General features: G+C 47.0%; 1 protein-coding gene across 1 annotated transcript; it reads right to left on the bottom strand.

The window, feature by feature from the left end:
- Positions 1-434: 434 nt before the first annotated feature.
- Positions 435-27,305, bottom strand: Slc24a1 (solute carrier family 24 member 1). Its single transcript, XM_074066248.1, has 9 exons — positions 25,332-27,305; positions 15,503-15,556; positions 13,565-13,673; positions 9,676-9,759; positions 8,722-8,813; positions 5,330-6,313; positions 4,582-4,671; positions 3,575-3,741; positions 435-2,189 (listed from the first exon to the last, which is right to left on the bottom strand). Exons 1-9 carry the CDS (start codon positions 27,177-27,179, stop codon positions 1,940-1,942), a joined length of 3,678 nt encoding a protein of 1,225 aa, XP_073922349.1. The 5' UTR covers positions 27,180-27,305; the 3' UTR covers positions 435-1,939.
- Between the last annotated feature and the right edge of the window lie 568 nt (positions 27,306-27,873).

Here is a 27,873-nt window from a genome sequence, read left to right as displayed (position 1 = left end):
AAATTAAGCAAACTGATGGGGAAACAATGTTAAGTCATTCAAGTTGGTTTTCATCATTAAATGGTTGTCATAGCACTTTGTCATTACAGAACATTTCACTGCCCAGCATTCCTCACTCAATCTGATGAGGAGCATCAGATCTTAGGCTGTTGGTGAGGAGGTGATGCCCTTGAGGCCAGCTGGAATTGGCTGTTGACACGAGCTTGGCACCTAACATTTTGGTACTGAGTTCTCCTTTCCACAGACATTGTTCCTTCCTCCTGTTCTTAGGTATCAAGAATGAAGGTAATTATTATAAGAATATGGAGTTTAAATGCATTTTTCATCAGCCTTGAGCACTCTGACCAGATGATAGCAATAAGCCCATTCATGTTTGTAAAATAAAATACCACTGGGACTCTCACAATTTTTATTGAAATTTATTAAAACCTACTTCCAAAAATGGGAATCCTGAAGTAGTGAGGCAATTAATTAAGTGAACCAGCTAATCTTAAAAGATGAAGTACTTTGAACACCATAGCCCACGAAAATGAACTTTTCTTCACCTCACATCTGTCCTGTCTTCATGCTTTGTGAATCATTCATGTTTTTAAATAAAGCTGTATTTGCCATGATCATCTGCAGACAGCTAAGCTCCTTGTATTCTAAAGCCAGTGACATAAAACAACTTCCAGTGTGTCCCATAACTTGATATCAGCTAGGAAAAGCCACAACCAGTGGTATTTAATATACAAGCATATGAAATTCCACATAAAACATTTAACCACAAAATTTTTGAAATACAAGTGTCCTGCACTGGAGGCTGGGGGGGATAGCTCAAGTGGTAGAGCACTTGCCTAACATGCTCAAAGCCCTGGGTTCAATCCCTAGTACCGCAAAAAAAAAGAAGTGTCCTTGACACTAGCTACCTTAGAAATAGTAGTACTGTTTTTCTCACCATGTCACAATTAAAGCATTTTTAGAGTTTCTTTATAAATTGCCTCAAGAGCCACTTATAAACCACACAAGGAGCTGGTCTTTCTTTGTTACCCTGTCTAGGTTGGCATATGGCAAAAATGTTATTGCCACACTGGATATCTTACTTTATAAGTCAAGTTTGGCTCTTCTGATTTGGGGCTCTTTAAAATTATAACCCTTCTACTCACTAGAGACAGTTGTCACTGCAGGAGAGAACATGCTGAAGGAGCAAGCAGGATACCTTTGTCAGAATGTCCAGTCCCTCACGGTGACCACTGATGGAGACAATATGAGCATGGATTTTACGTATTTTTAAATAGCCCTTAGAGCACTTTTCCTCTAATCTCCACTCCTTCCACTTCATGGAAATTATACATTTTCACTGCTTCCTGTTTCTTCACTTTTCAGAAATGCAGCAGTAAAAGCTAATGAATTTCTTTTATCCTGCACTGTGATGTAGAATGAGAATTGAGTCCTGTTACTTTTTTTTCCCTGTAGCCTTAGCTCGTTAAACTCAGTACTGAACTACAATGAACGCAAATCTGACCGAATTAAGTGCTTGAACAGAGAGGACATTGTGGGGTGCACTTGGGGCAGGGGCCAGGAGAGTAAGACGGACCGGTGACTCTTCAGGGATGACTAAGGGACTGTGAGAGGGAGTTCGTCTTATTTCTGCTATGCCATGTCAGCCCTCCACCTCTCTCATCTAGAAAACACCCTGGCAACAGGGATCCTTCTGCTGCCTGCCTGTGACAGCTGCCTGTCTGAGTCCAGGTAGGAACACCACCCCTCCAAGGTGAGGATCTTAATCCACAGTGAGCATAGGTGTCCCCAACAAGAAGGCTCAGTTCTAAGTCACAGTCACTTCAGCGGGTCGAAGTTACTCAGTTCCCTCTCCTGATGTTCATTAATGTATCAAGAGGAACAGTAACTTCTAGTATGGTCTTCTGATCCATGTCCACCATGAGCATCAGTGACTGACTCAGACAGACACAGGACAGGATATGATTCGATCTTCTAGCATCACACTGATGATCAGGAATACAAAGTAAAGGAGGAACATCGTGAAGCCCAGGATCTTGTTCATTCTCCATTTGCACAATGCAATCGAAAAGATCACAAACAGGAGCATGAGAAAAAGCAAGACGATTGCACAAAACAAGCCATTGCTGCTGACTGGAACAGGCTGTAATCCATTGATGAAAGAGAAGAGCAGCCAAGGAACAGGCAAGCTGTAAGGTTAAAGGAACACATGAGTGTTCAGTGTTTACAGTCCACATGCTTCATTAGTACTTATGGGTGAACAATAACTTACGTTCGCACACACACACAAAACCTATGAAGTAGAGGAAAAACGATTAGGTCCATTTCCCAGATAAGGAAATAAATGTTCAGGCAGATGAAACTAACTGCCCAAGAGCTTACAGCTTATCATTGGAAGAGCCTAGATTAAAACAAACGCTCCCCATCCGAACTTTTTTTCTGTATGCTTAATGACTTCTATATTAGAAGATAATGTGGCTTTAGTCTCTAAATCGTTATGACTAAGGCCTACCTCAAAGATAAAATTTCTTTAAATTTTTTAGTGATCAGGGCTCTCCTATGCTTTTTTTACCATCACCTGCCACCGCTCCCTAATATAAACAGCTTCAAAGTAAAGGAGCCAAAAATCCGGGAATTGAAAATAGGCTAGTTCTCTGCTCGGACAAGGTTGGGGAAGAAGTGCATACATGAGAACAAGGCAGTCTCTTGTTTTTGTAAAATGCTGCTTAGAGCCTCTGAGATAGCAGTACCCCACAAGCGAAGGAGTGGGAATGTCAAGAAGTCATATGGGACCTGGCATGATGGCTCATGCCTACAATCCCAGCTACTTGGGAGGTGGTGATTGGGAGGGTCACAATTTGAGGGCAGCCCTAGCAAAAAGTTTGAGAGACCCCATTTCAACCAGTAAAAGCTGGGTGTATGGCATACCCTTGTCACCGAAGCTATGGCGGAAAGCAAAAAATAGGATTATGGTCCAAGCTGGGCAGGCAAAAAGTAAGACCCTAACTCAAAACTAACCAAGGCAAAAAGAGCTAGGGACATGGCTCAAGTGGTAGAGCACCTACCTAGCAAGCACAAGTCCCTGAGTTCAAACCCTAGTACCATCCAAAAAAAAAGGGAAATGGGGTCTGGGTATGTAACTTAGTGGTAGAGCATTTATTTGGCATATGTAAGGCCCTGGGTTTGCTCCTCATTGCCATAAAACAAAACAAAAAACCCTTCCTCCACTACCTGGTGTTTAACTGCATTTGGCACGGAATGAAGGGACTTCACTTTGCTCATCTGTAAATTCCACTCAGCCACAATTGAGCAGCATCTAGCCCTCTTATCCCATCTGGCTGGCTGTGCCTTGTAGGAAGCATCCATATAAATGCCCTTTCATTTCGCCATGATGAATGAAGCAGAAAATCAGTGAGCAATGCTAGGGGCATGGCTCCAGTGGTAGAGCACCTGCCTAGCAAGTGTGAGGCCCTGAGTTCAAACCCCAGTGCCACCAAAAAGAATCAATGAACAGAGCCAATGCACTGTTTCCAGCTCCACTTAGTGTACCTTGGAAAGGAACGTTGCCACTCACCCCACAGTGATATCAAAGATGTTACTGCCCACTGAGCTCGACACAGCCATGTCTCCCAGGCCTTTCCGAGCCACGATCACACTGGTGATGAGGTCAGGAATTGACGTGCCTGCTGCTAGGATTGTCAAACCCATAATCGCTTCAGAAATCCCTATGGTTTCACCAACCTGGTAAACAGCAACAGTAATGAGAAACCATGGCAACAACAGGTGAAAACTGAGACTCTTCACAGCACCAACCACACACTACCCTGTACAAATGGAGTACTTGCCTCCCCTGAGTGAGGGAGCGGGATGGCTGCAGGGAACCTTATGCCAAAAGCATAATACCAGCTGGGCACCTGTTACGCCTGTAATCCTAGCTACTCAGGAGGCAGAGATCAGGAGGATCACAGTTCAAAGCCAGTCTGGGTAAATGAGTTCACAAGACCCTATCTGAAAAAAGCCTAACACAAAAAAAGGGCTGGTGGAGTGGCTCAAGGTGTAGGCCCTGAGTTTAAGCCCCAGTACCACACACACACACACAAAAGCATGATACCAGCTCTGCTCATGTCATTCCAACTGTACCACCTATACTTTCCCCAAAGAACTTCACCAAAGATCTGCTAGTGTCAACATACTCATTTCCGGAAATGTGACCCCTGCTGTGTGCCAGGAGCTACAGTAGAGGCCACCCACGCGTGTGTGAACAATGCTGCACAGTCACTACTCTCTGTGCTCAGTGTTACTCCAGCAGAACAGAAAAGTCATGGTTGCTCAGGCGAACAAGGGTGCAATGCCAGTGTTGGCTCAGAGTGTAGGATTCCAGCAAGAGCAAGGGGGAGCAGTCAGCTGGAATCAGGATGCCAGGGCCTTCTGTGTGGTGCTACAGAATGACAAAACCCATGCTCAAAAAGCACTATACTCACTGTAATAGAAGTCTACTTATATGAACATCGTAGAAAGTGCAGATTCACTTGACCCTAGCTCTGGGCTTGGTTACTGGAAATTCAAGTTCTGTTCACTCACCTGGTGAGCCCACCACACCATGAGATACGAGAACATGGCTATCCAAATGATGGATCCCAAGAACGTGATAACAAAAAACTTCCTGGACTCCTGTTGGAAAGTTTGAAAAGGAAGAGAAATAAGTTGCAGAGGCTACTGGTCTTTGGCCCTCGGAGGCCGCCCATAATCAGTGGAAGAGGGGAGTGGAGAACTGGGACATGTGCATGGGGCCGAGGCACTCTGTGCAGCAAGCACGTTGAGATGGATGGGTAAGAGGAGTGGGGGAGTGCAGGGCATGCAGCACCCTTCAGTCTGAAGAGAGCCACTTTCTTGCCCTAGAACCAGACACCGCCCTCCACCCCACTCCTCTCTGGACCCAGAGACAGAGTGGGACTACCCTTGGGTGGAGTGCATTAGTCAGACCTTTCCCCGCAGATAGGGCTGTTGGGGAGAAATAGCAATTACCACCCCAGGTTTTCAATTAGCGCCCTGTGAACTATTCCCAAAGCAATGGAATCAAGGAGGAACTGGTCCACACTGCGTACAGGGATGGGCATAAGGTACATGGAAGGTCTAGGGCTCCTAACCCCAGTGGTACTGCCCTCAGCATGGTCCCCCCAGAGCTGCATCCCCTTCCACATTCTCACAGGAGGGAGTCCTGACAAGCTGGGTTTCCCTGCCCTCTCCCTCTGGAGTGTGAGCCTGGGTGCCCAGACGCTCCTCAGCCTCCCTGGGGATAGGAGCCTGAGGAACAGCTGCGCACACGCACCTGCCTCCGAACATCGGGCACTGTCAGCCACAGTGGGAACACGATGGGCAGCAGGAAGAGGTAAATGGCCTGCTTCTGCCTGGTCTCAGGCCAGTCCAGTGACAGAGGCTCCTCGCTCCCCTCCTCCTCCTCGTCCTCTTCCTCCTCCTCCTCCTCCTCCTCCTCTTCATCCTCCTCTTCCTCTTCCTCCTCTTCCTCCTCACCCCCATCACTTCCCCCTTCACCATCCATTCCTTTCTCATTTGTGGCTTCACCTTGAATTTCAGCATTGACTTCTTGAGCTTCAGTTTCATCTTCGTCACCTTTTATTTCACCATCTCCTCCTTGGATTTCACCACCACCTTCATTTTCACTTCCCCCTTCTCTTTCCACTTGGGTTCCACCTCCACCTTCATGTTCATCTTCTTCTTTCCCTTCTGCCTCAGTTTCCCCTTCATGTTCATCTTCTCTTTGTCCCTCTGCCTCAGTTTCCCCTTCATGTTTATCTTCTCTTTTTCCTTCTGTCTCAGTTTCCCCTTCATGTTCATCTTCTCTTTGTCTCTCTGCTTCAGTTTCCCCTTCATGTTCATCTTCTCTTTGTCCCTCTGCCTCAGTTTCCCCTTCATGTTCATCTTCTCTTTGTCCTTCTGTCTTAGTCTCCCCTTCATGTTTATCTTCTTTCCCTTCTGCCTCAGTTTCCCCTTCATGTTCATCTTCTCTTTGTCCTTCTGCCTCAGTTTCTCCTTCATGTTTATCTTCTCCTTTTCCTGCATTAGTTTCCCCCTCATGTTCATCTCCTTTCCCCTCTGCCTCTATTTCCCCTTCATGTTCATCTCCGTTCCCTTCTGCCTCAGTTTCCCCTTCATGTTCATCTCCTCCTTCTGCTTCAATTTCACCTTCTGGTTGAGTTTCAGCCCTACATTTCTCTTCGGTTTCACCTTTGCCAGGAGTCTCGGCCTCTTGACCTGTCACTTCTCCTTTACTGTCAGCTCCAGCCACATCTTCCTGCAATCCAAAGCCAACAGATTAATGTGTAGCAACTGTGCTGCTTGTTTTCCTTCCCAGTTTCTCCCCCATTTTCGTTGTTGTCTTCTCAGACTATGTCTGAACACTTAAAAGTATTCAGAGGAGAAAACTAGGACAATCATTCAGCAAAATTCCCTTATAGCATTCTGACCCCATAGTTCTCCAGCCCATATTTGGTATTTCCAGGGGTGGAGTCCTCACCACCTAAAGTTACTCTGCTGTCTTTGACAGCTCTGATTGGTTGAGCGTCCATATTTATAGTGAAGCCCCCTACCCCTCATACAGGTTTACTCTTTGAAGCCACACACAGAACAAGCCTAATTCAGCTCTTCCCTGGGTTAAAAACTCTGTGGTCCTTCTCTCATTCCCCATGCTGCAGCCAACAGACCCTGCCACATCTTGTTGAACTCATCTTCAAGAGCTATGCCCATGCGGGGGTATCCAAAACTGACCACAGAACACACCTTGGAACCAGACTGTCACCTCCCTCATCTGAGATACTAGGTTTCCATTCATGGTGTCTGATAACATGTCATGATATCCTTTGGTGGTCCCAACACATTGCAGAGGCTACTAAAACTCCAAGTTGTTTTGTTACCATACACCTATAAAATGATACCAGGCTGTGTGTTTATGGAGTAAATATGTTACCTGTAGCAAATGTCACTGTACTGGCAACCCCAAAGGATGGTCAGTGAGTCTCAATTCTGCTACATATTAAAATCAAGCAAAGGTTTTTAGAACCATTGATGGGCCCAAGGACCCATCCCAGAGATTCTGACTTGATTGATTGGGAGGGGGCTATTTTAAACTCCCCCCAAATTATCCTGCTAGGCAGCCAAATTTGAGGCCCTCTGCTGAAGGAGCCAAGTGTTGCGTCTGGTGGAGCCTGTGCTTTGAGCTGAGAATGAGGAGTGGGAAATTTCAGTTTGAAATAATTCCTGCCTCCCTTCTCCACCCTCACTGGGAGAAAAGGCTTCCTGGAGATGAAAATTAATTTAAATCATTAGGTATGGGACTTTCTGCCCAGGCTGTACCCTCTCTCTGTGGACTGTCATGCCTAATAGCTGCAACTGAATGGGTGACTCCCTTCTTTCCAGGCATCAAGGCACCCACCCTTTCCCAGCCACAGGTGAACATCCAGGATACAACTGGACGCCTGATCTCTGCCTTTCTTAAGACTAGAACCAGTCACTGGTTGATTCCCTGTGGTCTGGAGGACTGGGGTAGTGGTGTAGGGTTGTATCCTAAGAAGGAAAACAAATGAAGCCAGTGATATCTGTACAGAGATAAGGGGACATGAGGGAGGGTAGCAAATGGAGTAAGAAGCCACCAGGGTCACAGATGCCTTCTTAGGCCTAGGCTCAGATACTTATAATGTCAAGCTTCACCTCCCGCACTGAGGTTCTGGATACCTCTGTATCCTCTTACTCCTTTTCACTGGAACTGGTCATCACGGACCTACTCAGGACAGTCATGATACCGTGAACATATCTTAGATACAGAGAGCCCTACGTCACGGGATTATGGAAGACTTTTGTATATGAACACTTCTGCATGTTGGAAAGAAAAAACAAACAGGAATGGCACTTGCAAACGGAATGTTTATTTACTGTCAGTCACCCAGCCTATACTGAACACAGCCATGTGCCAGGCTTTATACCCTCCCCATGGTGGAGACAGAGACAATTCAGACTTAGATCCTGCTTTTAGGAACCTCACCAGCTAGTAAGGGAGGCTCAGAATACAAGGGAGGCAGTGATGACAATTCTGCCTCATGCAAAGCACCGCGGGCGCTCAGATTTGGGGCGCATTGGGGAAGCTTCATGGCAAAGCAGGCATTTACACCGGGCTGGAGGGGTGGGAAGTGTGAGTATGAGAAGATGGAGCAGAAGAGGCATTCTAGGAAGAGGACGCCATGTGAGCAAAGCCTGGAGGCAGAAAAAATGCGGAAACAAGAAATTCAGTGTGGTCGGAGCATGGCGGAAGAGGGTGCAGAGGCAGCATGAAGGCCTCCTGCGGGGGAGGCAGGGCGCCTGGCCCCGCTCTCCGCACTTCAAGCCTTCTGCTACTTTGCAGCTGCCTGGTCTTAGTCCCCTAAGTCCCTTAGTTCCTGGCAAGCTCAGTATCAATTCCTTGTGCTTCTGTGTAGCATGTGACAGTTCACGAAACGTTTTCGTTATATTACCTCACTCAGCGCTACAGTAAACGCACGGGCCTCATGCGGTGTTTGTATTTTTCAGGTGATGTCACAGAAAAGCCAATGCTCACCCCAGAGGAATGAAACTGACATTGGATTTCAGACCTTCAGGGAGGAAGCATTTTTTCTCAGAATGTCCTTCCCTGGGCCTCCTAAATCCCTCTAGCTGTAGAAGCTGGGCGCCTACCTGGCTGCCAGGATCCTCCTCCTGATCTCCCTGGACGTCTGGAGCAGGGGCTGGAGTGACCGTGACCGCAGGGAGCTTGGCTGGCTCCTCCTCTTTAAAGGACAAACATGGGTTAGGTGAGAAGAGTGCGAGGTTCTGGGGGCAGCTGGCAGACACAGGTGGGGGCAGCTGCAGGGCCATTGGACATCAGTTTCGGAGTTTCAGGGTTTCATTGTTGGCAGAAAAAGCAAGATGATGTATTGGGAATTGTTCGTGTCCTGTCCCCTGACAGGACATCTGGGAAGTGGCTGTCCTTGCTTCCCTGTAAGCACACACAATTTATGGCCACTGTGGCCAAGGATACTTGGGACAACTTGGGAGCACAAAGAGGGCAAAGCTCACAGCACTCAGGCATGATCCTGGGTGTGACATCAGGCAAGTCACTTGACCTATCTGGACCTCAGTTTCCTTGTCTGTAGAGTAGAGAGAATGACAGGTGCTCTGCCTCCCCCCAGGGCTTGCTGAGTGGACCTGGCAGGCCTGATGTGCAGAGCCCAACAAGACAGCAGCTGTCTGCTCCCCCATCCTAGATGCTACACAGATGCTGGACTTCTGGGTCACCAGACCCCTTCCCTCACTGGGGTTGCGAATTTCAGACCATTCAATAGCAACACTGTCCTTGTGTAGAAGTGACAGGAAGAAGAACCAGAGTCTCATTTGGGATGAGACTTAGCAAAAAAGAAGGCGGAGCACAGTATAACCCGCTGACCTCCCCTTGCCTTCCCCATCTAAGGAGGAAGCAGAGGAAGAACATTCTAAAAGAGGAGGCCAGAATGAAGCAGTCTCAGCTCCTCACTCTACCTGACTGGCACAGAGAAGCCAAGACGTGTGCCTCAGCCCCTGGCCTGGGCTGGCTGCTGATAGGAGGCAGTGACCTGGCAGGAGAAAAACCGAACAATCTGACCATCCTCTCACCTTCTGGCTTGCTTTCTGCTTTGGCCTGGGGTTGGGCTTTGGCCTCCTGATTCAAACTCTCCTGCTTGTCCTTGGAGGGTCGGGCTGCGAATGAGAAAGGAAATGTAACTTATCTGAGTCCCAATATCGTCCCTGCCACGCCTTCTCAGGTGAGCAGTCAGAGCAGGAAGTGGGTGGGAGTTGTGATGTGTGGATTCTGATTTACTAGGCCTATTCGTGGTACCCAATTCCCTGCACTGTCACCAACTGGCTGCGGCCTTAGACAAGTCATTTCCCCTGGTCTCTTTCCTCTCTGGTAAAATGATGGGTTGAACTCAGGAACAACAAATAGGATTTATTTCCTTTATGAGTTCAAGTGATAGCTGCTTGAGTGCTAGATTGAAGAGGATTCTGATACAAATTTGGTAGGAAAGTACCAGGATTAATCATTGAGTCTTCCATGGACAGGGAATGAACAGAGACATATTTTGGCCATGCCTGGACTAGACAATCTGATAGTCCGCGAGGTCCTTTGCAGTTTACTTTCTATGTGTCTACTAGAAGCCAGGGGAGCACCATTCTGTGCATGCTCCAGGGAACTCCGGAGGCCGTATTCATCAGCCTTCCCTCTCCAGTGGAAAGGGGAAATAGTCACTCAACAAACTCTTGGCTAGGCCCCTTTTGACCCCAGACACCTGGCACCCAGGCAGGGCCTCCTTCCAGGTCTCTTGCACAAGCTTTACTGGAGGCCCACAGAGCGAGCAGAATACACGGAATGGCTGTCCTACTTTCTAGGCAAGAAAAATGGGAGGGGCACCTCTCTTCTGATGTGACTGTGTGCCAGGCAGCATCAAATACTTTATGTGTATAATTTCACAGGGGGAAGGACACAGGGGAGGAAGGAAGGACAAAGCATCAGAGGCTCACGAGCTCTTCCTCCCAGCTATGTAGCCTGGAGGAGGGCGGGGAGGCCGAAGACACAAATGGGAAAACAAAATGGTGCTTTGGATCCTTTTTTGGACTTCAGGCTAGCTCTGCCCCATAAGCACCAGGCCACTTGGAAGCCTGTGTATCCTCTCTAAGCCTCAGGTCATCTTTCTAAAAAAGCACCACTGTGACACACTTAGAACACTGGCAAGAAGGCCTGGGAGACAAAAGTGCTTGATTGCTGTGAGGCCTTCCCCACGTAGTTATGCTAGCATGGATTCTGGAGCCTGGAGGTCTAGCTGTGAAATCCTAGTCCTGCCACTTTCCCTACAGCTATAACTCAGCTCAGTGATTCCTTAACCTCTCTGTGCCTCACACTCTTCATCTGCAAAACCTTTCAACGTTGTCAACAGAGTAAATTAATGTACGCAAGACTGTTTAAAACAGTGCCTGACACCTCCTTTGGCTGCAACAACAGCACTGATGTTGAAATGACAACAGTAGTTGAAAGCAGCTGTCCTACCCAGGAAACAACTCTGCAATGATGAGGCCCAGCGGTCCAGAGGGTGTCATGAGAAGGGACCTGGAGGTCATTCAGTCCCTAATGCAGACAGACTCCAAGGAAACTGAGAAGGTACAGTCTGGGAAGCTGAGTGGATCAAAGCCTGCCTTGGTTCAGAACGGGCAGGAAACAGATCAATGGGCCTGGAATTTCCTCCTGCCCACCTGTCTCCTAAACTCCCAGAGTTGTTCATTCAGCTGCAGCTGCCTCTCCAGAAAGTTCTGTCTGCAGAGCCACCACTGTTGTTCCTTAAAGTGTGCTGGGGCCTAGTGGGTCCTCCTGGGACCCAAGAATCTGGCACAGCATTGCCTCCTTTATCCAGGCAACCCCAGTGCCCTCTTGGCATTGATCAGGTGCTGTGGTCTTCTTTGTGTTGAGCAGTGTGTCACTGTTATCAAAAGAGGGCTCCCTGGATTCCAGTCCTGGCACTGAGAGCACCTGCTGAGTGCTGGCTGGAGGGATTGGTGAGAAAAACCAAATTTCCTTCTTTGCGTCATCACACACCCCTGGCCTTTTGTTTCCCATGCCACTGAGGAAAGCAGGTGAACCGCAGGGTCTCCCCGCCTCTGCTATCTCTCACACATCTGGGTGAGATCACCAGGAGAGGCATGGGACCCTGAGAGGAAAAGCTCCCAACAGGAAGGAAAATGAGATTTCAGACCACAGGGAATGTCTCTTCTACCGATCGTCTCTGTGGAGAGAGTTGGAACACCTGAAAGGATAGAAACATCTGGACATCCATCTGGAAGCAGCACATGGAAACAAACACCCAGAGAATCTCAGGGCTCTGAGGCCCCAGCCCCTCCTGGCCAGAGTGGGCTCTCTGAGCAGGACTGCATCCCAGAGCACATCTGCAGTCATTTCACCTTGAAGGCCCACCCACTCTCAGACAATATGCCAGGCACGCCGGCCTTGCCTGGGATGGCTGTCGCTGGCTCCCACAGAGCTGGTTTCTGCACATGCCCTCTCCTCAGTCAGCAGCGGGATCATCTCCTTAGTGCCAATCTCCTCTGACCTCGGCCTGGCCTCAACATCACATAATCCTGTTAGGACAAGTAGGCCAGCTGGCAGCTCTGGTCACAGAAGTAACCCACGCAGGGAGCCTGCAGCCCCATGCAGGAGAAGGTCTTTTATCTTTAGGATCTGGCTAAAGTCAGTGGTTCCTTTGGGGATAGCCAAGCATGACCAGAGACCCAGGCTCCTTCACTGGGCCAGGCCAGGTGTGCCAGCCCTCTGAGACTACTAAGCCTTCAGGCTCCATTCTGGAGCCCCTAGAGGGTTTTTTCTGGAACTCACACTTGGGAGTGTCCTTTCTCACTGAGTCTGCTGAGGTTTACCTTGAAGAATTTCTAAGGAAGGGTCCACTACCTTGTCTTCAATGCTGCTACGGTATATTATACTTGTTTTAAACACCTAACATCCAATATCGTGTCTGAAGAGGAAACTTCAGGGCCTGATGAATTTATGAGACCCCAAAATGTGTCCCTGAACCAGAAGTTCAGTCAGGGTGCTTCCTAGGGCTCAGCCCTCAGCTCTCCTGCCAAACTGCACTCCAAACCCTTGTCATTTGCCCCAAGGCTGACTTTTCCTTGATGGGCCTTCTGTACCACAGCTCCAGAGAAGGAGGGCCCCAAGGGGAGCAGAAGAGTACCTGAGAGGTGACCATTAGGGCCTGAGAGGTGTGTGGGGGCAGCTCTCTGGAGAATGAAGATGGAAGGCAGGACTTGGTAAGGGGGATGATGAGACTCTCAGCTACTGCTGTCATTTGCCAAGTTCAACATCAGCCCCTTCCCTCCCAACTGCACTTTAGACACTGCTCTCACCCTCGCTCCCTCAGAAGGGGCTCTGGCAAAGGACATCCCAGGGTGTCCTTTGGGATTACTACCTGGAAGTCAGGTTAGCAAGCGTGCCAGGAATCCAGAGCAGAATACAGAACAAAGGGAAATGACACTCAAAGCTCCTGTGCTGTGAGCCCTAGAAGAGGACTCCCCAGAAGCAATCCCTGGCCAGTCAGCCTGGGCCAAGCTTGCCTGAGAGGAAAAGCCCACAAGAGGAAGGAAGGTGAGATTTCCGACCACAGGAAACGTCTCTTCTACTAATCAGCTCTGTGGAGAGAGCAGGTCACATAGCTCTCAGGCAAAGCCCTTCATTTCATAGGGAGGGACACTAAGGCAGGAAAGCAGTGTGAGGTGGACCAAAGACCGAGTCTCCATGCGGGCCTCTCCTGGTGAGCCAGTCTTGTCTCCTCCCTGTCTCCCAGACAGTGTGACTTTTACTGCCCCTCCCCACTATCCTTCTCTGTTAACTCTCTCTCCCCCCCCCCCACCCGCGCTGCTCAGATGTGCAGGTCCCAGCTCTTCTCCAGTTGCAGGAGGAAAGGATGGACAGGAAAGATGGGCAGGTCTGGGAGGCCTCGCTTACCTTCCCCCAGGGGGTCCAGGCTGTGGAGCATGAGGTGGTAGATGGTGCTGCGGACGATGCTGTTGTGCAGAGAGGCTGAGCTGCTCCCTCGGGTCAGCATGGACGAGAGCTGAGCAAGGGGAGAGCCACACAGGCCTCAGTGGACCCCTGCCCAAGCCAGGGGAGGAGCCACACAGGGCCTGGCTAACCTGCCTCCTTGCGAAAGAGACCAGGGTGAAGGCACCCACCTTATTCTGAACACCCTACTTCCTTTACCTTCCACCAGGAGAGGTACCCTACTTTGTCTCTTAGCCTTCCTTCAACCCTTTCAGGACTGGCTCATTCCCTGTTTTGCATAATTCCCCAAGGTCTTGACAGGGAACAGACCACGTATAGTATGGACACCATAAAGGTTAGCACCTCCCTGCAAGGACCCCTCCCTAGAAATACACCCTAACCCATAGTGGTCACATAGGCAGACCACTGCACATGGGCTCAACACTTCATAGTCCATGGTTTTGGTGTGGTTTGGGTTATTTGTTTATTTATTATTTATTTATTTGCAGTGCTGGGAATTCAACCCAGGGCCTTGTGATGCCAGGCAAGTGCTCTACCACTGAGGTAGACCCCAGCCCCTGACTGACTGTGTTTTATCATTTCCCCACCCCCAGAGATAAGCAAGGCTACGAACTCTGTCTACAGAAAAGAGATGATAACTCAAGCAAGGTGGTATATGCAAAGTCGTGTGGGGAGTAAATGAAAGTGTCAGACTAGCACCCAGGTCTTCTGATCCCCAGTCCAGTTTTATTTTCTACCCTGGAGCTTGGAGACCTTCACATGCGTGCACATACACGTACCTGTACTGTACACAGACGTGACGCACATTTGCTCACAGGGACACATAAATATCATCTAATTCACAAAAACATCCAGAAGTCAACACTTCAGTGCTTGCCCAGTTCGCCCTCCCATCCCTCTCCATCTGAACTCTCCTGCCCTCTAGTGGCTGTGGAGACACAGTACGTCAGAACAGGCCTATGGATTTTCTGTGGATGGGTACCCCAGCCTCTCCTTTCGAAGTTCCCCATAATTCTTTTCACCCCTCATAGGCCAAAGACGCTAAGACACCGACTTTCAGAAACCTCAGATCCCTAGCCAGGTGCAGTGGCTCACATCTGTAATTCTAGCTACTCCAGAGGCAGAGATAAAGAGGATCATGATTTGGTTCGAAGCCAGCCCAGGGAAAAAATTTGAAAGACTCCCATCTCAACCAATAAAAGCTGGGCTTGGTGGCGCGTGTCTGTCATCACAGTTACAGGAGAATAGTAATAGTAAATAGGAGCTCGTTGCCCAGGTCCACCCAGGCATAAAGATGAAAGCTTTTTCGAAAAATAACAAAGGCAAAAAGGTCTGGGGTGTGACTCAAGAACACCTGCCTTGCAATCCCTAGGCCCTGAGTTCAAACCTTAGTAACACAAGAAGAAAGAGAGAGAGAGAGAGAGAGAGAGAGAGAAAAGGAAAGAAAGAAAGAAAAAGACCCCAGTCTTGTCCGGTGCTCCTATTTTTTTCTTAGTTCCGGGGCATTATAAAGCCACTGATGATAAGGCTTTCGTATCATTTGTGTGACCTTTAGACTGAAAACTGGGACTTGAGTTTCTCTAGTTCAAGGAGTCATTTTAAAGATACAGAACCTGAGCTCCAAGGTCACAGAGCAGGCTAATGGAAAAGCAAGCTGTGAGCTTCAGCTTTTGGCTCCCAAACGAGCACCTCCTAGAAGGTCACATAGAGGTGAGAATCCCTGCTACGGCAAACCCTCCTTACTGGCTCACCCTGCAGCTCCCAGGAGTTTCCTAAGCCTGAGCACAGCCAGGATCCCTAGCATGAGGGCTGCAGTGCCTGGGGTGTGTGGCTGGCTGTGTACTGCAATGTCCCCATGGGCGGACTCCATACAGCACCCACCTTAAGCTTCTTGTTATCCTGTTGCTCAGTCATGGCAATGGCCCCCTCACCAGGCTGCAAACAGGAATCACAAGAAGACAGAAGTCAGGAAATGCCATGGACTCTCATTCTTCCCCCCTCTTTCCCCCTCAGGGTAACACAGAAACTCAACCAGAGATGTGCTGGCCTCAGAAAACATTCTGATGTGTCCAACTGTCTTTTAGCCCTTTTCTCCTCCCTCCTCATGCTTCAGGGCTCCACTTAAACGTCACCTTCCATCTAAGTTTGATTCCCTTTTATGGAGGCCTATTCTTTTCTTTCTCCAACTTATATGTTAGCAAACATAGACAGGGTTCAATAAATATTTGCTAAATGAATGAATAAATGAACTGTCCTCTAAATACACTTGAATCTTCCAACTCCTCTTCCCTTGCTCGTGCCTTTTCCCCCTGCCAAAAATGCCTTCTCTGTTCCTCTCTGCTTACCAAATCCTACCCATTTTTTCAGAAACTTTCAGGGGAATTCCTGTGTAAATTTTTCTCACACCTACACCCCCATTCCAGATCACTATAATATCTCTGTCCATGAAGGCTGCACAGCATTAGTGAGTACATTCTGTGATTCTAAAAGCGGGCGGTGTGGTCAGACCAGTGCCAGTGTCTTGTAGAAGCTGTGGAGCAGCCAGTGGGAAGCAGGACAGCCCCGCACAGGCCAAGATGAAGAAGCATCATGCCCACAGTATTTACCATTGAGGTCACTCACCTGCCACTTGGCATTTGCATCTTTGTAATACAACTTGAATCATACATGAGTCATCTACACAGCAAGACCCTACTTCTTTTTTGCCATGTAGTGAATTTATGACATAGTTGTCTCTGTCCCCCTACCCTGAAGCATGGGTGTCTTTTACTACACAGTAGGTGCTCAGGAAAGGTGAGCTGGATGAACAGATAATCCCAAGTGGCCCCTAGCACCACCTTTAGGCAGCAGGGCTGCTAATGGTTGCCCCAATAATTGTCTTACTTTCCTATTGCTTCCCTTACCCCACCAACCTCTATTACCCAATCAGAAGTGGACTTGCTACACTCTCTCCCCTGTTCAGTTCAGAGAATATAGAAAAAAAAAAGTGCCTGATCCAGGCCCCTCACCCACCCATCATTCATTCAGCTCTTATTTACTGAGCATCTGCTATTTATAAAGTGCTGAGCTTGTGGCTTTAGGGATAAAATACGTTTAAAGCATGAATTCTGTGTCCAGAAAGGAATTGAGACAAATATGACACAAGAAAAACAGAATGCATTTCATGATCTCAAATGCACAGATATGGGCCAGGAAGGCTTCCTGCAGTAGGTAGAATTTGAGTAAGTTTTGAAGGCTGGGGACAGTTTGAATGCTTGGTGACACGTTGCTGAGTGAATGCATGGGCATATGAACAAACAAACCAATCTGAATATGAAAGGAGCTCTGTGCATTTTAATAAATTCCCCCTAACTCTTTCATGACACACTACAGGTTTACTGGGATATAGGCGACCTACAGATAGCACTGACCCCCATTGACCCAGCCACCTCCCTGTTTAACTTGTCCAACTCTCACCCACTGTGCTCTCTGTGGAATCAAGAAGTGTGAGGAGCCAGGCTTCCCTCTGGGATGGTTGTCTCTGTCCACAGAGAGGCAAAAGAGACTGATTGTTGCCTCACAGTGCACACCCCTATTGATTCTCTGCCATTCTGATTTATTCAACCCAAAATACTTCTCTGTGGGCTCACTGCTCATGACTAACTAGCTTCAAAGTCATTCACATTCATTTTCTTATTCAGTACTACTAACTCCATGAAATAGAAAAGGCTAGAGTTATTACTGCCATTTTGATAGATAATTCCATTACTCCTCCATACTCACAAAGACAGTGATTGAGCCTTCCTGATCCCATCTCCACTTAGAGGGGATTTTTTGTTTTGTTGGTTGATTTTGGGGGGCAGGGCATGGTGTTGTTTGGTTTGGTTCCTTTTCTTTTCTTTTTTTTTTTTTTTTTTCTTTACTAAGTCCATTTCTTCTCCTAAGCATAATTAGGGAAATGGCATCCAATGTATATTCCCTAGTGGTCCTGTTTCAAATTACTGAAATTTCAAGTAAATGACTATGAATGTTTGTTTACATCTGGGTGTGGCTGAGGGGTCCATTTAACAGTCTGGCAAGTAGGCGCTTTCTATATTCACCTGTCACCAACACATTGCACACTGTCTCTTACATCACACCATTCTCCCCCGCTCCCTTTCTTCAGTCTAACCAACCTCACCTTCTCTTCCTCTCAAAAATGAGCAAAGGAGATGAGGAAATCAAGAGGGTGTCTTCATGCCCGCCCAACACACCAGCTCCTGTGATTCCACCTGCTAAGGTGAGGTCCCTTGCTGCTGTTTATGGGAGCTGGAGTTGCAAACTTGGCAGTGACTTCCTAACCACCAACTACACCTTCCCACTTATATAGCAATTTCTCTTCCAACCATGCATAACAAATTTCCTGGACCTCACATTTTAGACTGTGATAACTTCTTCAACATTCACTCAACAAGTATTTACTGAATCCCCAATCTGAGATCTGCCTTTGCCCAGATTACACCCAGAAGGACACTCTTCATCTTAGCCCTTCACTGAAATCAGTCTTCCGCCCTGGCCCACTCATCTGTCTATGCTGGAAACCTAGTAACCACCCACTAGGTGGTTGTAGCCCACACCAATTAGCCATCAGACATAGCTCCTGGATTTCTCAAATTTTCCCTCGTCCCTGCACTCTCCGGCAACAGCCTTCTGACTCCTGATCTGCAAATCTTCTAATTCATTCCCCACCCCTCAGGCACAGTGAGTTTCCAAGCAAAGCACTCCAGCACAGCACAACAGAGATGTAACATAAGCCACATGCATAATTTTAAGATTTTAGTAGCACGCAATTTTAAAAGTGGAACACTGAGCTACAATTATTTCAAAATGGAATTGACATAAAAATTGAGGTATTTTACATCCATTTTTCATTCTAAGCCTTTGAAACCTGGTGTGTATTTTAAACTTACAGCACAGCTAGCCACATTTCACGTCCCCATGCTGCATGCAGCTGGTGCCCACCATATTCAGCAGCACAGCCATCATTACTCTCCTCTCTCTTATTCCTCTGGTGTTTGCACATGCCTGTGAGACTTCTACCTCTTCTTCAGTCAGTGAACTCCTGCTTGTCCTTCCAGATTTAGCTAAGCATCTCCTCCACTGAGAAGCCTTCCCTGATTGGTGTGCTGAGTTGTCTGCTCTCTGAAGTTCTGAATCCCTCACCACTTGTCAACATCCTTACATGTGACACTAACCATTGCTTTTACTACTTTGTCTTCCCCACTGAGGAGGATTTGTGGGGATCTGATGAAGCTTGAACTTGAGGGCCTCTCTCCCCTCACACATCCCTTTCAAGACTTGCCCCTAATTTTGTAGCAGTGGCTTTATCTTCTTAATGAGTATCAACTCCCACAAAACCTGGATCAACTCCAGCTCCTCCAGTAGGCTGAACTCCTCGAGATCTGGGACTAACCTTATTTATCACTGTATCCCAGACCTGACACCAGCTTCACACAAAGGTAATCAAAGGAAATTTCTTTTTTAGACAAGGAAGGTCTTTCTGTGTAGCCTCGATTGACCTAGGATCTGTGACCCTCTTGCCTCAGCCTCCTGAATGCTGGATTACACATGACATGTGCACCACCATGCCTGGCTGAATGTTGGGGCTCTTTAGGACGTAGTTCTAGACTGTCTTTCTCTCTTTCACAAAAGCTTCAGTCAGTCTTTGACTTTAATTACCACCCATTTGTTCGTGATTCACAAATTTCTACTTCCAGCCTGGACCTTGTTCCTCAACTTCAAGCTCATTTGGGTAACTGCCTCCTGGACGTGTCCTCTCAGAAGTGACCTAGAACCCACTCTCACCATCCAGAGTGGGAGCTCCTGATCTCCCTACACCTATGCTTCTTCTCTTTCTCAGTGGGTCCACCACCACCCACTCTGCTGCTCAAGCTGAAAAGCTCAGTATTGTTCTTGACTTCTCTACCCTCTCCTCCACATTTACCCAGATGATTGTGTCTTCAAACATGTCAAAGATAATTGTGTGAGCTGGGTGCCAGTGGCTTGCGCCATAATCCTAACTCAGGAGGCAGAGTTCAGGAGGATCACAGTTCAAAGCCAGCCTGGGCAAATAACTCACAAGACCCTATCTTGAAAATATCCAACACAAAAACAGGGCTAGAGGAGCGGCTTAAGTGGTAGCACATGTGAGGCCCTGAGTTCAAACCCCAGTTCTGCCAAAAAAAAAAAAAAAAAGATAATTTTGTGTGTGTGTAAGAGAGAGAGAGAGAGAGAGAGAGAGTGTGAGTGTGTGGGTGGTGCTGGACCCATAACAGCCTCCTAACTGAACCCCCTGCTTCTCCCTACTTCATTCTTGCACACTCTACACAGTAATCAGAAAGTGATCTTTTAAATAGGACTCTCATGACATCATTCCCCTATTGAGCTTCAAATGAAATCCAAACTCTGTACCTGATCCCCAGCTCCCATCTCCTCTTCAGGATATCTGCACCTTCTTCCCCTAACCCACAAACCACACTGGCCTCCATTCTTCCTTTAAGTGTGCCAAGTACCTTGCAGCTCTGAGCCTTTGCAAATGCTGTTCTTTCTTACAGGAATTCTTACCCAGTTCTCTTCTCATTCTGCCCATTTCTACTTAGCCTTCTCTCCAGAGGCCTCCCCTGCTCTCCGTCAGAAAAGGAGGTCATTGTACAGTCATTTCTATCACATGCACTGTTTTTTCCCTTATAGCACTTATCACACTCTGTAATTATCTCCTTAGTTTATTTTACTTTTCGTCCACATGTCTACTCCCCGACACTAAAAAATTGTTGATTTTATATTTCCAATGAATTCAGGTGACAGAGCATCTAGAACTCATGCTGTTTTTGTAGAACACCATGAATATATAATTTCATATTTAGTCCCATCATATGCAGTAGAAGAAAATATTACTGTATTGTACAAAAGCCCATAAAATTTCAACTGTAAGCATATCCATGAAAACAGCAGGCTGTTTGACTAGGCTTGGTCAGATGTTTGGGTTTTGCTGTTAATATTTGTTTCTCATGCATTCATTTTGTCATCTGCTAGCACCCACTAGCAGGTGAATACTGAACTCTCCACTAGTTGTAGGAGGAAAAGCAATCTTACTCTTGGCCTTGCCCATACTAGGCAAGCACACTACCTACTAAGTTACACCTTGGTCCTAGGAAAAGTGATCTGAAAATTGCAAATCCTGCTGGGCCCATCATCCTGCTGGGCGCGATGGCATACACCCACAGTCCAGTTACTCAGGAGGTTGAGGCATGAGGAGCTCCATTTTGAGGTCGGCCTGGGCCGTATAGTGAGACCCTGCATCAGAGAGCAGGTGGTGGGAAGGGGATTCTACTCGTGTCATCTTTTTCTGACAATTCAAAGGAAGCTGACTACTACTCAAAGAGCTGAAGGAGGAACCCTCTCAACCCAGACTAGGATAGGTCCTTGGAAGCACAGTGGATTCCCTGCGGCCTGCTATGGCACAGAAGCAAGAGGGGCTTTAGTGATTGCTTCCTGTCCATAGCCTTCCTGTCTCTACAGCAGGCAGCTCACTATGCTAACCCTGACAAGAAATGGGAGGACCAGTCCCTACAGTGACACTGGGGGTCTTGTTGATCAGTTTAATTTTAAAAAATGCTAAGAAGAAAACAGTCCCAATGTGTTCAGGGAGACTTGCTCTGAAGTATTCAGAAGTATTCTGGTGGCAGAATGTGGAGGCAGAATTCCCAAAGTACCCAGACAGGACCCAGTCCCCACCTTATATCCCATTTTGCCACCACTATGCCACAGGGCTGCCTTTCTGCAGCCCTGGTCCTGCCTGGCTAATCTCCTGACTCATGAATAAAGAAGAGCCCATCATCCTTCAAATACCAATAAGGCTTTTCATCAGCCTAGCACCTGGCTTTGCTGTCTGTTGGCATTCTGTGACTATGCGTGGTCAAAGTGGATCACAGATTTGTTGTTTGGGGCTGGAACACATAGAAAGTTCAAAACCAGGTATAAAGTTTCAATTGTGTTGATACAAATATTCACCATATAGATATATGGTACTCAACATATATAATCAATACTAAATCATTTTTTTCTGGAAATAGTCTTAAGTGCATTCTGATTATAATCACTCTCCCAAAAAACCTTCATTCAGATTCTAGATCCTCAGGGCCAAAGTGAAAGGTCCTCTAGCTCAAAAACTCAACCAATATCAGTTGGGTGAATATTCGATAAGAAAATGAATCATTCTCTGCTGGTTGTCTGCACATTGTTTGGACGAGAGAGCATCTGCAAGGACGCTGCTCTTAGTAAAATGCCACGTGACAATTCCCACTTGTTTATGGTATGTTGCTTCCACATTACAGGGTCGGAGTTAAGTAGTTGTGATAGAGACTGCATGGCCTGCAAAACCTAAAACATTTGCTGAATAATTTTACAGAAAAAGTTTGCCATGTCTAATCATCCCATTTGCCGTACAGGTGAACAATCTAAGGCCTTTCCCAACTGCAAGGTGATTTGTAGCACTTTGCACAGGTTCTCTTCATTGTACTTCGTTTTTTTCTGCATTTGTCCCTTCTATTAGAAGACACGATCTTTTTATTTCTCACACTGTTTTCATTTAGATACTTACTAAGCAGAGGGTTGTTGAGCTGCAGTGACCTGCCAAGGTTATGCGGGTTAGTTTGCAGTGGTGCCTGGGTTACAATGTAGATATTATGATTCATGGTCAGAGGTAAGGACCACCAACTAGCTGTGCTACTTTGGCTGAGTTAATTATCCTTTCTGATTCTGTTTCCTCATATTCAAAACAAGGATAACAATCTAATCTTATAGGATTTAACGAGAAATTGTTAAGACACTCGATGTATGGAACAAGCCCTCCATAAGAGTAGGTCCTCCCCATCTCCTTTCCCTCACTAAACCAGAATCCACTGAATCAAGTGCTTAAAGAACATCACTAGAACAAGACGCTGGGCTCTGCCCTTTGGGAGATACAAAGATTATTTCCCCATGGAGTAGGAATGAGGAACCTGGCACTGTGCTGACCCCCTGTGCTAACACTCCAAGCAACAGCAGAGGAAAGGGGAGGCACAGGTGTCTCTTCTGTCATTCTTTCTAAGGAGCTGGTTAATGCTGCCCTATACTCTGTCCCTAACTTGGACTTCCCAAGCAGCTGTGGCTATGACTTCACTTCCCCAGTCCTGCTCCTTGGCTCCCAACCACTCTGCCTGCCTTGTCCCGCTTCTCTCTGATTTCCTCAATTCTGGGAGCCATGATTGATTGAAGAAGCCCAATTTCCCTGGTTCCTTCCTTCCCCAGTGATGCTTAAAGAAGGCATCCATTAGCCAGGGAGAGGCACGAACTAGTAAAGAAGTATAAGTGAGGGTCTGAGTGAAAACATTTCACTTTCATGAAGTTTCACAGTTAAACACTTTACAGGGGTGGATGCAGACTTACATTAAACCACAAAAAAACCGAAAACCAGCATGATTGACTAAAAGATTGAATTTTCACAGAATTGCTTCAAACAAAATGGTTTGCCTTCAGACTGTCAATGAAGTGCAATCCAATTTATTTCCCTCTAACTAGGCATAGGTCTTGGCCAGCCAGACACAGACATAAAAATACAAATAAAGGTGGCTCCTCTCTCTCTAGCTAAAAGTAAGCCCATGGTAGAATTCTAAATCCACATGTATTTAAAACCACTTTAAATAGCTATTATTCTTGAGTTTAGACTAATTTTAGAAGGTAGATGTTAGTAATGGTACATTCTGACTATAGATATTCCTTCCTTCCTTCCTTCCTTCTTGTTCTCTTTTTGGCAGTACTGGGGTTTGAACTTGAACTTGAACTTGACTATAGATTTTAAATTCTAAATACTCATGGATTTACTTTCAAGTTTAGCCAGTAATTCAACTTACTTTCTAAAAAAATAACACTGTCAACTAAAAATCATGATGGATCTGTTTCAACACATAGATTAGAACAGAGTTGTAATCAGCACCCTGCTTACTGGTTGGCAAAGAACTGTCCCTAAAGTCTTTGAAGAGTCTTTTAAGTAGGTTACAAATTCTGTTTTGAAATCACAATTATGCTTCATTTGCTTGGCAAACTTTGTTTTGATGAAACTAGATCTGCCGAAATAGGAAATTCAGAATTTATAGAGTTTAAATAAAAGCAGACTGAATATGAAGAACAGGCAAGTCAGAGGCATTTTGAACACTGCCTTATATACATCAAGGCTTTCCTCAGAAGAGTGTCCAGGGTTTTGTGACCACCCCTTAGCAAGGTCTGTTCTGGGAACTTCATTAGGAGGGAGGCTCCTGTTTCCTCATCTTAAATTATTTAACACTGAGTGTCCTTTTCTTTTTAAGCCTGTGGCTTCCTAGAGCAGTAGTCTGGTGGGAAATAATGCTGAGTAGGGAGTTAGGACGCTGGGTTCCCAATCACTTCTGACACCTGGGCAGGACTTTTCTCCTTCCAGGTCATCTGCAAATGAGGCTAACAAGCTTCGTTATCAGATCAGACAAATAACTATTGTTCTGGGTCCTACCAGAACTGAACTCACTTGGGCACAAGATATTACCATAGAAAGTTAGAGTTAGACAAGACCTTTTAGTGATTAGTTGTACTTTGCCATTTCCCTAGAGAGGGGGAAGGGATCTGTCCAAGATCACACAGTCAATTACAGGTAGAATCAGATTAGAACCTAGGTGTTCTGGCTCTGCATTCCAGGCTCAGACCAGAACATGCTATTTCGAAAATTCTAAAGGAAGTATATTTCATCTCCCTTGCCTCATGTACCTCCTTCCACCCTGCCCACTCATCAAAACTGTTCTGGATTAAGTAGCTAAGTCCTTGTACTCTTTGCACGCAAAATTCTGCTTCCACAAGTGGCCACCCTGAGACCTGAAACAGGCAGGCTATGAACCAGCTTTGCCCAAACTCACCCTTCATGAGCAGAAGAAAAACGATGTCCCTGTTCTCTTGGGGTACCCTTATTTTAGAGTCTCAAAGAACAAAAATCCTTGGGATAAATTTTCAGATGTCATTTCCCTAATTTACCCATCTTCCAAGTTATTGAATCAGTCAATGAATTTAGCAGGAAAGCCCCTCAAGGGGCAAAGAAATTTTTGGAAAAGAAAACTCTGGGCCAGGAAGTCCCAGGATAGACATTCCTATGTCAGGTCTCCAGTTAACACAAAGAGAAAAAAACAAAGCTCTCCCTTCTCCCCAGACCCTATCCAAGCCAACACACACACACACATCTGGAATGTGAGCAAACAGTATTAAATAAAAAGTGAGGATGTGATGTAATCCTGAACCCCATGTACATGGAAGTGATTATCACTTTTTCCCTGTTTGGTATCTCCTTGGACATTTTCCAGAGCCCAACTCAAGCATCATTTCTAAAGACTCAGACCAAGCCAGGTTCAAATCCCGGCTCCATTTCCTATTTGCTATGTGATCTTGAACAAATGTTTTCACTTCTCTCTAGGTCTTAATTCCTTCTCCTGCAAATATAGAGCATAATAATAACCATTGTATAGAGTGATCTGGGCTTAAGCCAGGGTTCGCCTACAAATGCCTGGCAGAGTGTGAATAATGGCAAAGGAACCAGAGCACCCATCTCTTGAGGTCAGACACAGTTCCTTTAGTCTTTGGCTTCCCCTTCCCATTCACTCCAACAGGGCTACAGAAGCCTAAGCCTGCCTGTCCTTACCTTACTGTGGTCCTCCAGGGCCATGACTTTGGTCACGGGTCTCTTGCTGAGCTGCTCTTTCACCCAGAGCTCGATTTGTTTGTTCCACTTCATGGTAAACACATAGAGGGCATAGGCCAACAACAACAGCAGGCTCTCCCACCAGGCAATGAGGCTATCCAGGAAGAAGAAGATGAGCATTGACAGGTCAAGGATGTAGAAAGAGACATCACGGAACAAGGGCCACCAGGTGAGGTTGAGGATCTCCCGAGAGAAGAGGGCACAGGTACCAATGACAAAAAGGATGTTGAACACAGCAGAGCCCACAATGGTTCCAATGCCCACATTACTGTGGGAAATAAAGACACCAATGAGGGAGGTGAAGAGCTCGGGGGCGGAGCCTCCAGCAGCCATGAATGTAGCACCTGCCACATCCTCAGAGATCTGCAGCTTGTCTGTGATGACACCCAAGGCTGGGACAAAGTACTCATCACACACAATGGCCAAGGCCACAAACACATACATCATGCCAAAGATATGCAGGGCCACCCAGCCTTGCTGCCGTTCCTCCACGCTGAACAGATCTGGGGGGTACTCTGCCTTGGGATGTAGGGCTGGCCAGTTGGGCAGCAGTGCTGAGGGACTGGGACTGGGTGCCTGTGGGAGCAGGGAAGATGGAGTGGTAGGTAGTTCTGGCGAGGGCTTCACAATCACACAGTGATGGACCTGGGTGGCTGTATTTGCTCTGGCTTTGGGGGTTACTGAACTGCTATGTGCTGTGGAAGGTTTCTCTGACAGCTCCCAAATGGTGGATGAGGATGTTCTGATCGTGGGTGCATTGGTCCTGGGGGAGGGATTCCTAAGGCTCCAGGCAGCAGACGTTTTGATTTTTGCTGGGATGCTGCCCACCATGGTGCTTATTGTCACATGCCCCTCAGAAATGACTGAGGTGTGCTCCAGGACTGCTCCCTGGGAAGTCGTCAGGTTGTTCTTCTCCATTGCCCTCCAGAAATCAGCTGAGTTGTTTTCCACTCTTCTGGAGCTGGTCAGGGTGTTGTTTTCTACTACACTCCTCGGAGAAGTCAGGAAAGTTGGAATGTTCTTAACTGTTCTCTTGACAGTAGCTGGGGTGGTTTCTTCCACTATTCTCTTGGAAGAGCTGGTCTCTAGCGTCTTACTTGTTGCCATGGTTTCACTGTCTTTCACGGTTGTCCTGGGGGTGATGGCATTGCTTATTTCCCTCGTCATGAACGTGGATGGTGCATAAGTATCTACTCTTCCACCAGGTGAGTATGGGGAGTACTTCTGCCCCATTCCCCTGGCTTGAGTTGGGCCATAACTCTTCCTTTTTCCCCTTGGTGTTGGGGTATAATTGCTTACTGTTTGTCTGCTTGAAGTTGGGGTGTAGTGATTCAGAACTCTACTAGGTGTGGTTGGAGTGTTTTCTTTCACTCTTTCTGTACCTGCTGTGGTTGGGTGGTAATTATTCTTTGGTGTTGTTGGAGTGAATTTGGTTATTCTTCTTGGTGTTTTGGGGGTGTTCTCCATTGTTATGCTATCTGTTGCTTCATCTGTGGCTACTGTGGTTTGGGGTGCCAGCATTTCACCCTCCACTTCAGAGACAGCTTTTGGAGGGTCACTGCTCTCCACCATCATCTCACCGTTGGGCAGGTCCCTGCTGGCCAGCTTTACAGGCTTTTGGGAAGAGACTTCTGACCACAGTGAAGGGAGGCCCCTGGGTCTCCTGAGGTGCTGATAGGTAGAACCAATGATCAACATTCCGAGTAGGAAAAGGAGGCGACTCCAGTGAAGCCGCTTTGGCCGGAGTAGCCGCCTCTCCTGCACCCCCATTCTGATCAGTTTCCCCATGGTGGCCAGTTATGTCCAGTTAGAGAAGGCCTATCATTCTGTCCTTAAAGAGCTAGAGGCTGATCTGGGAATCAGGTTGGTGGTCAGGGAAGATTTCTCCATGCAGCCCAGCCAGGTGGTGTCCACAAACCTGCAGGGGGAAAAGAAGTTATTTGCCTCTAAGAGAAGTTCTGGGATCCACAACTCTTCCATCTGGAAAGGAGTGATGATGGAACCTCATGGACACAGAATTATCATGTCAGGGACTTTGTGGTGGGCGACAGTTGTTTCTGCTGGAGCAAACAACCTGCCCCCTGCTCCAGGTGGCAATGTTTGCTCTCAGAAGAGAGTACCAAGGGGTCCCCTTGCTGTGTAGGCATGCCAGCAGCCCAGCTTCCTGAACTGGTCCCGGGTGCTGGATTTTACTCAGTGCTCCCTGGGCTGCCTACAAAGGAACTACCACCACTGTTCAGGTCCAAGCCTAAGCTACTAGGAAGCTCAGCCATGCATAGTGGGTGCCCAGCCACAGATGTCACTTTGTCAAAGGCAGGAAGGAGGTGGAGAGTTGTGATTTTAAACTGTAGACAGAAACAGATAGCAATGAATGGCACTGTAGGGATATTAAGGCTCTGTTTTTGTTTGTTTATTTGTTTGTTGTCTTTCTTAAAATAATTCCACTGTATCATCCAGAAAGGACAAAGGTTAAAAGTTACTG

This window comes from Castor canadensis, chromosome 2 (assembly GCF_047511655.1).
Source record: "Castor canadensis chromosome 2, mCasCan1.hap1v2, whole genome shotgun sequence".
Taxonomy (NCBI): domain Eukaryota; kingdom Metazoa; phylum Chordata; class Mammalia; order Rodentia; family Castoridae; genus Castor; species Castor canadensis.
Note: the sequence above shows the minus strand (reverse complement) of the source record. Positions and strands in the feature narration are given on the sequence as shown.

Bases quoted from the DNA above. Each gene is read 5' to 3' on its own strand.
- Slc24a1 (XM_074066248.1), bottom strand. From the start codon at position 27,179: ATGGGGAAACTGATCAGAATGGGGGTGCAGGAGAGGCGGCTACTCCGG. The intron at 4,672-5,329 runs GTGCGTGTGCGC...ACTTTCCAACAG, and splicing joins TGCCCGATGTTCGGAGGCAG to GAGTCCAGGAAGTTTTTTGT. The intron at 3,742-4,581 runs GTGAGTGAACAG...GCTGTTTACCAG, and splicing joins TGGTGTGGTGGGCTCACCAG to GTTGGTGAAACCATAGGGAT.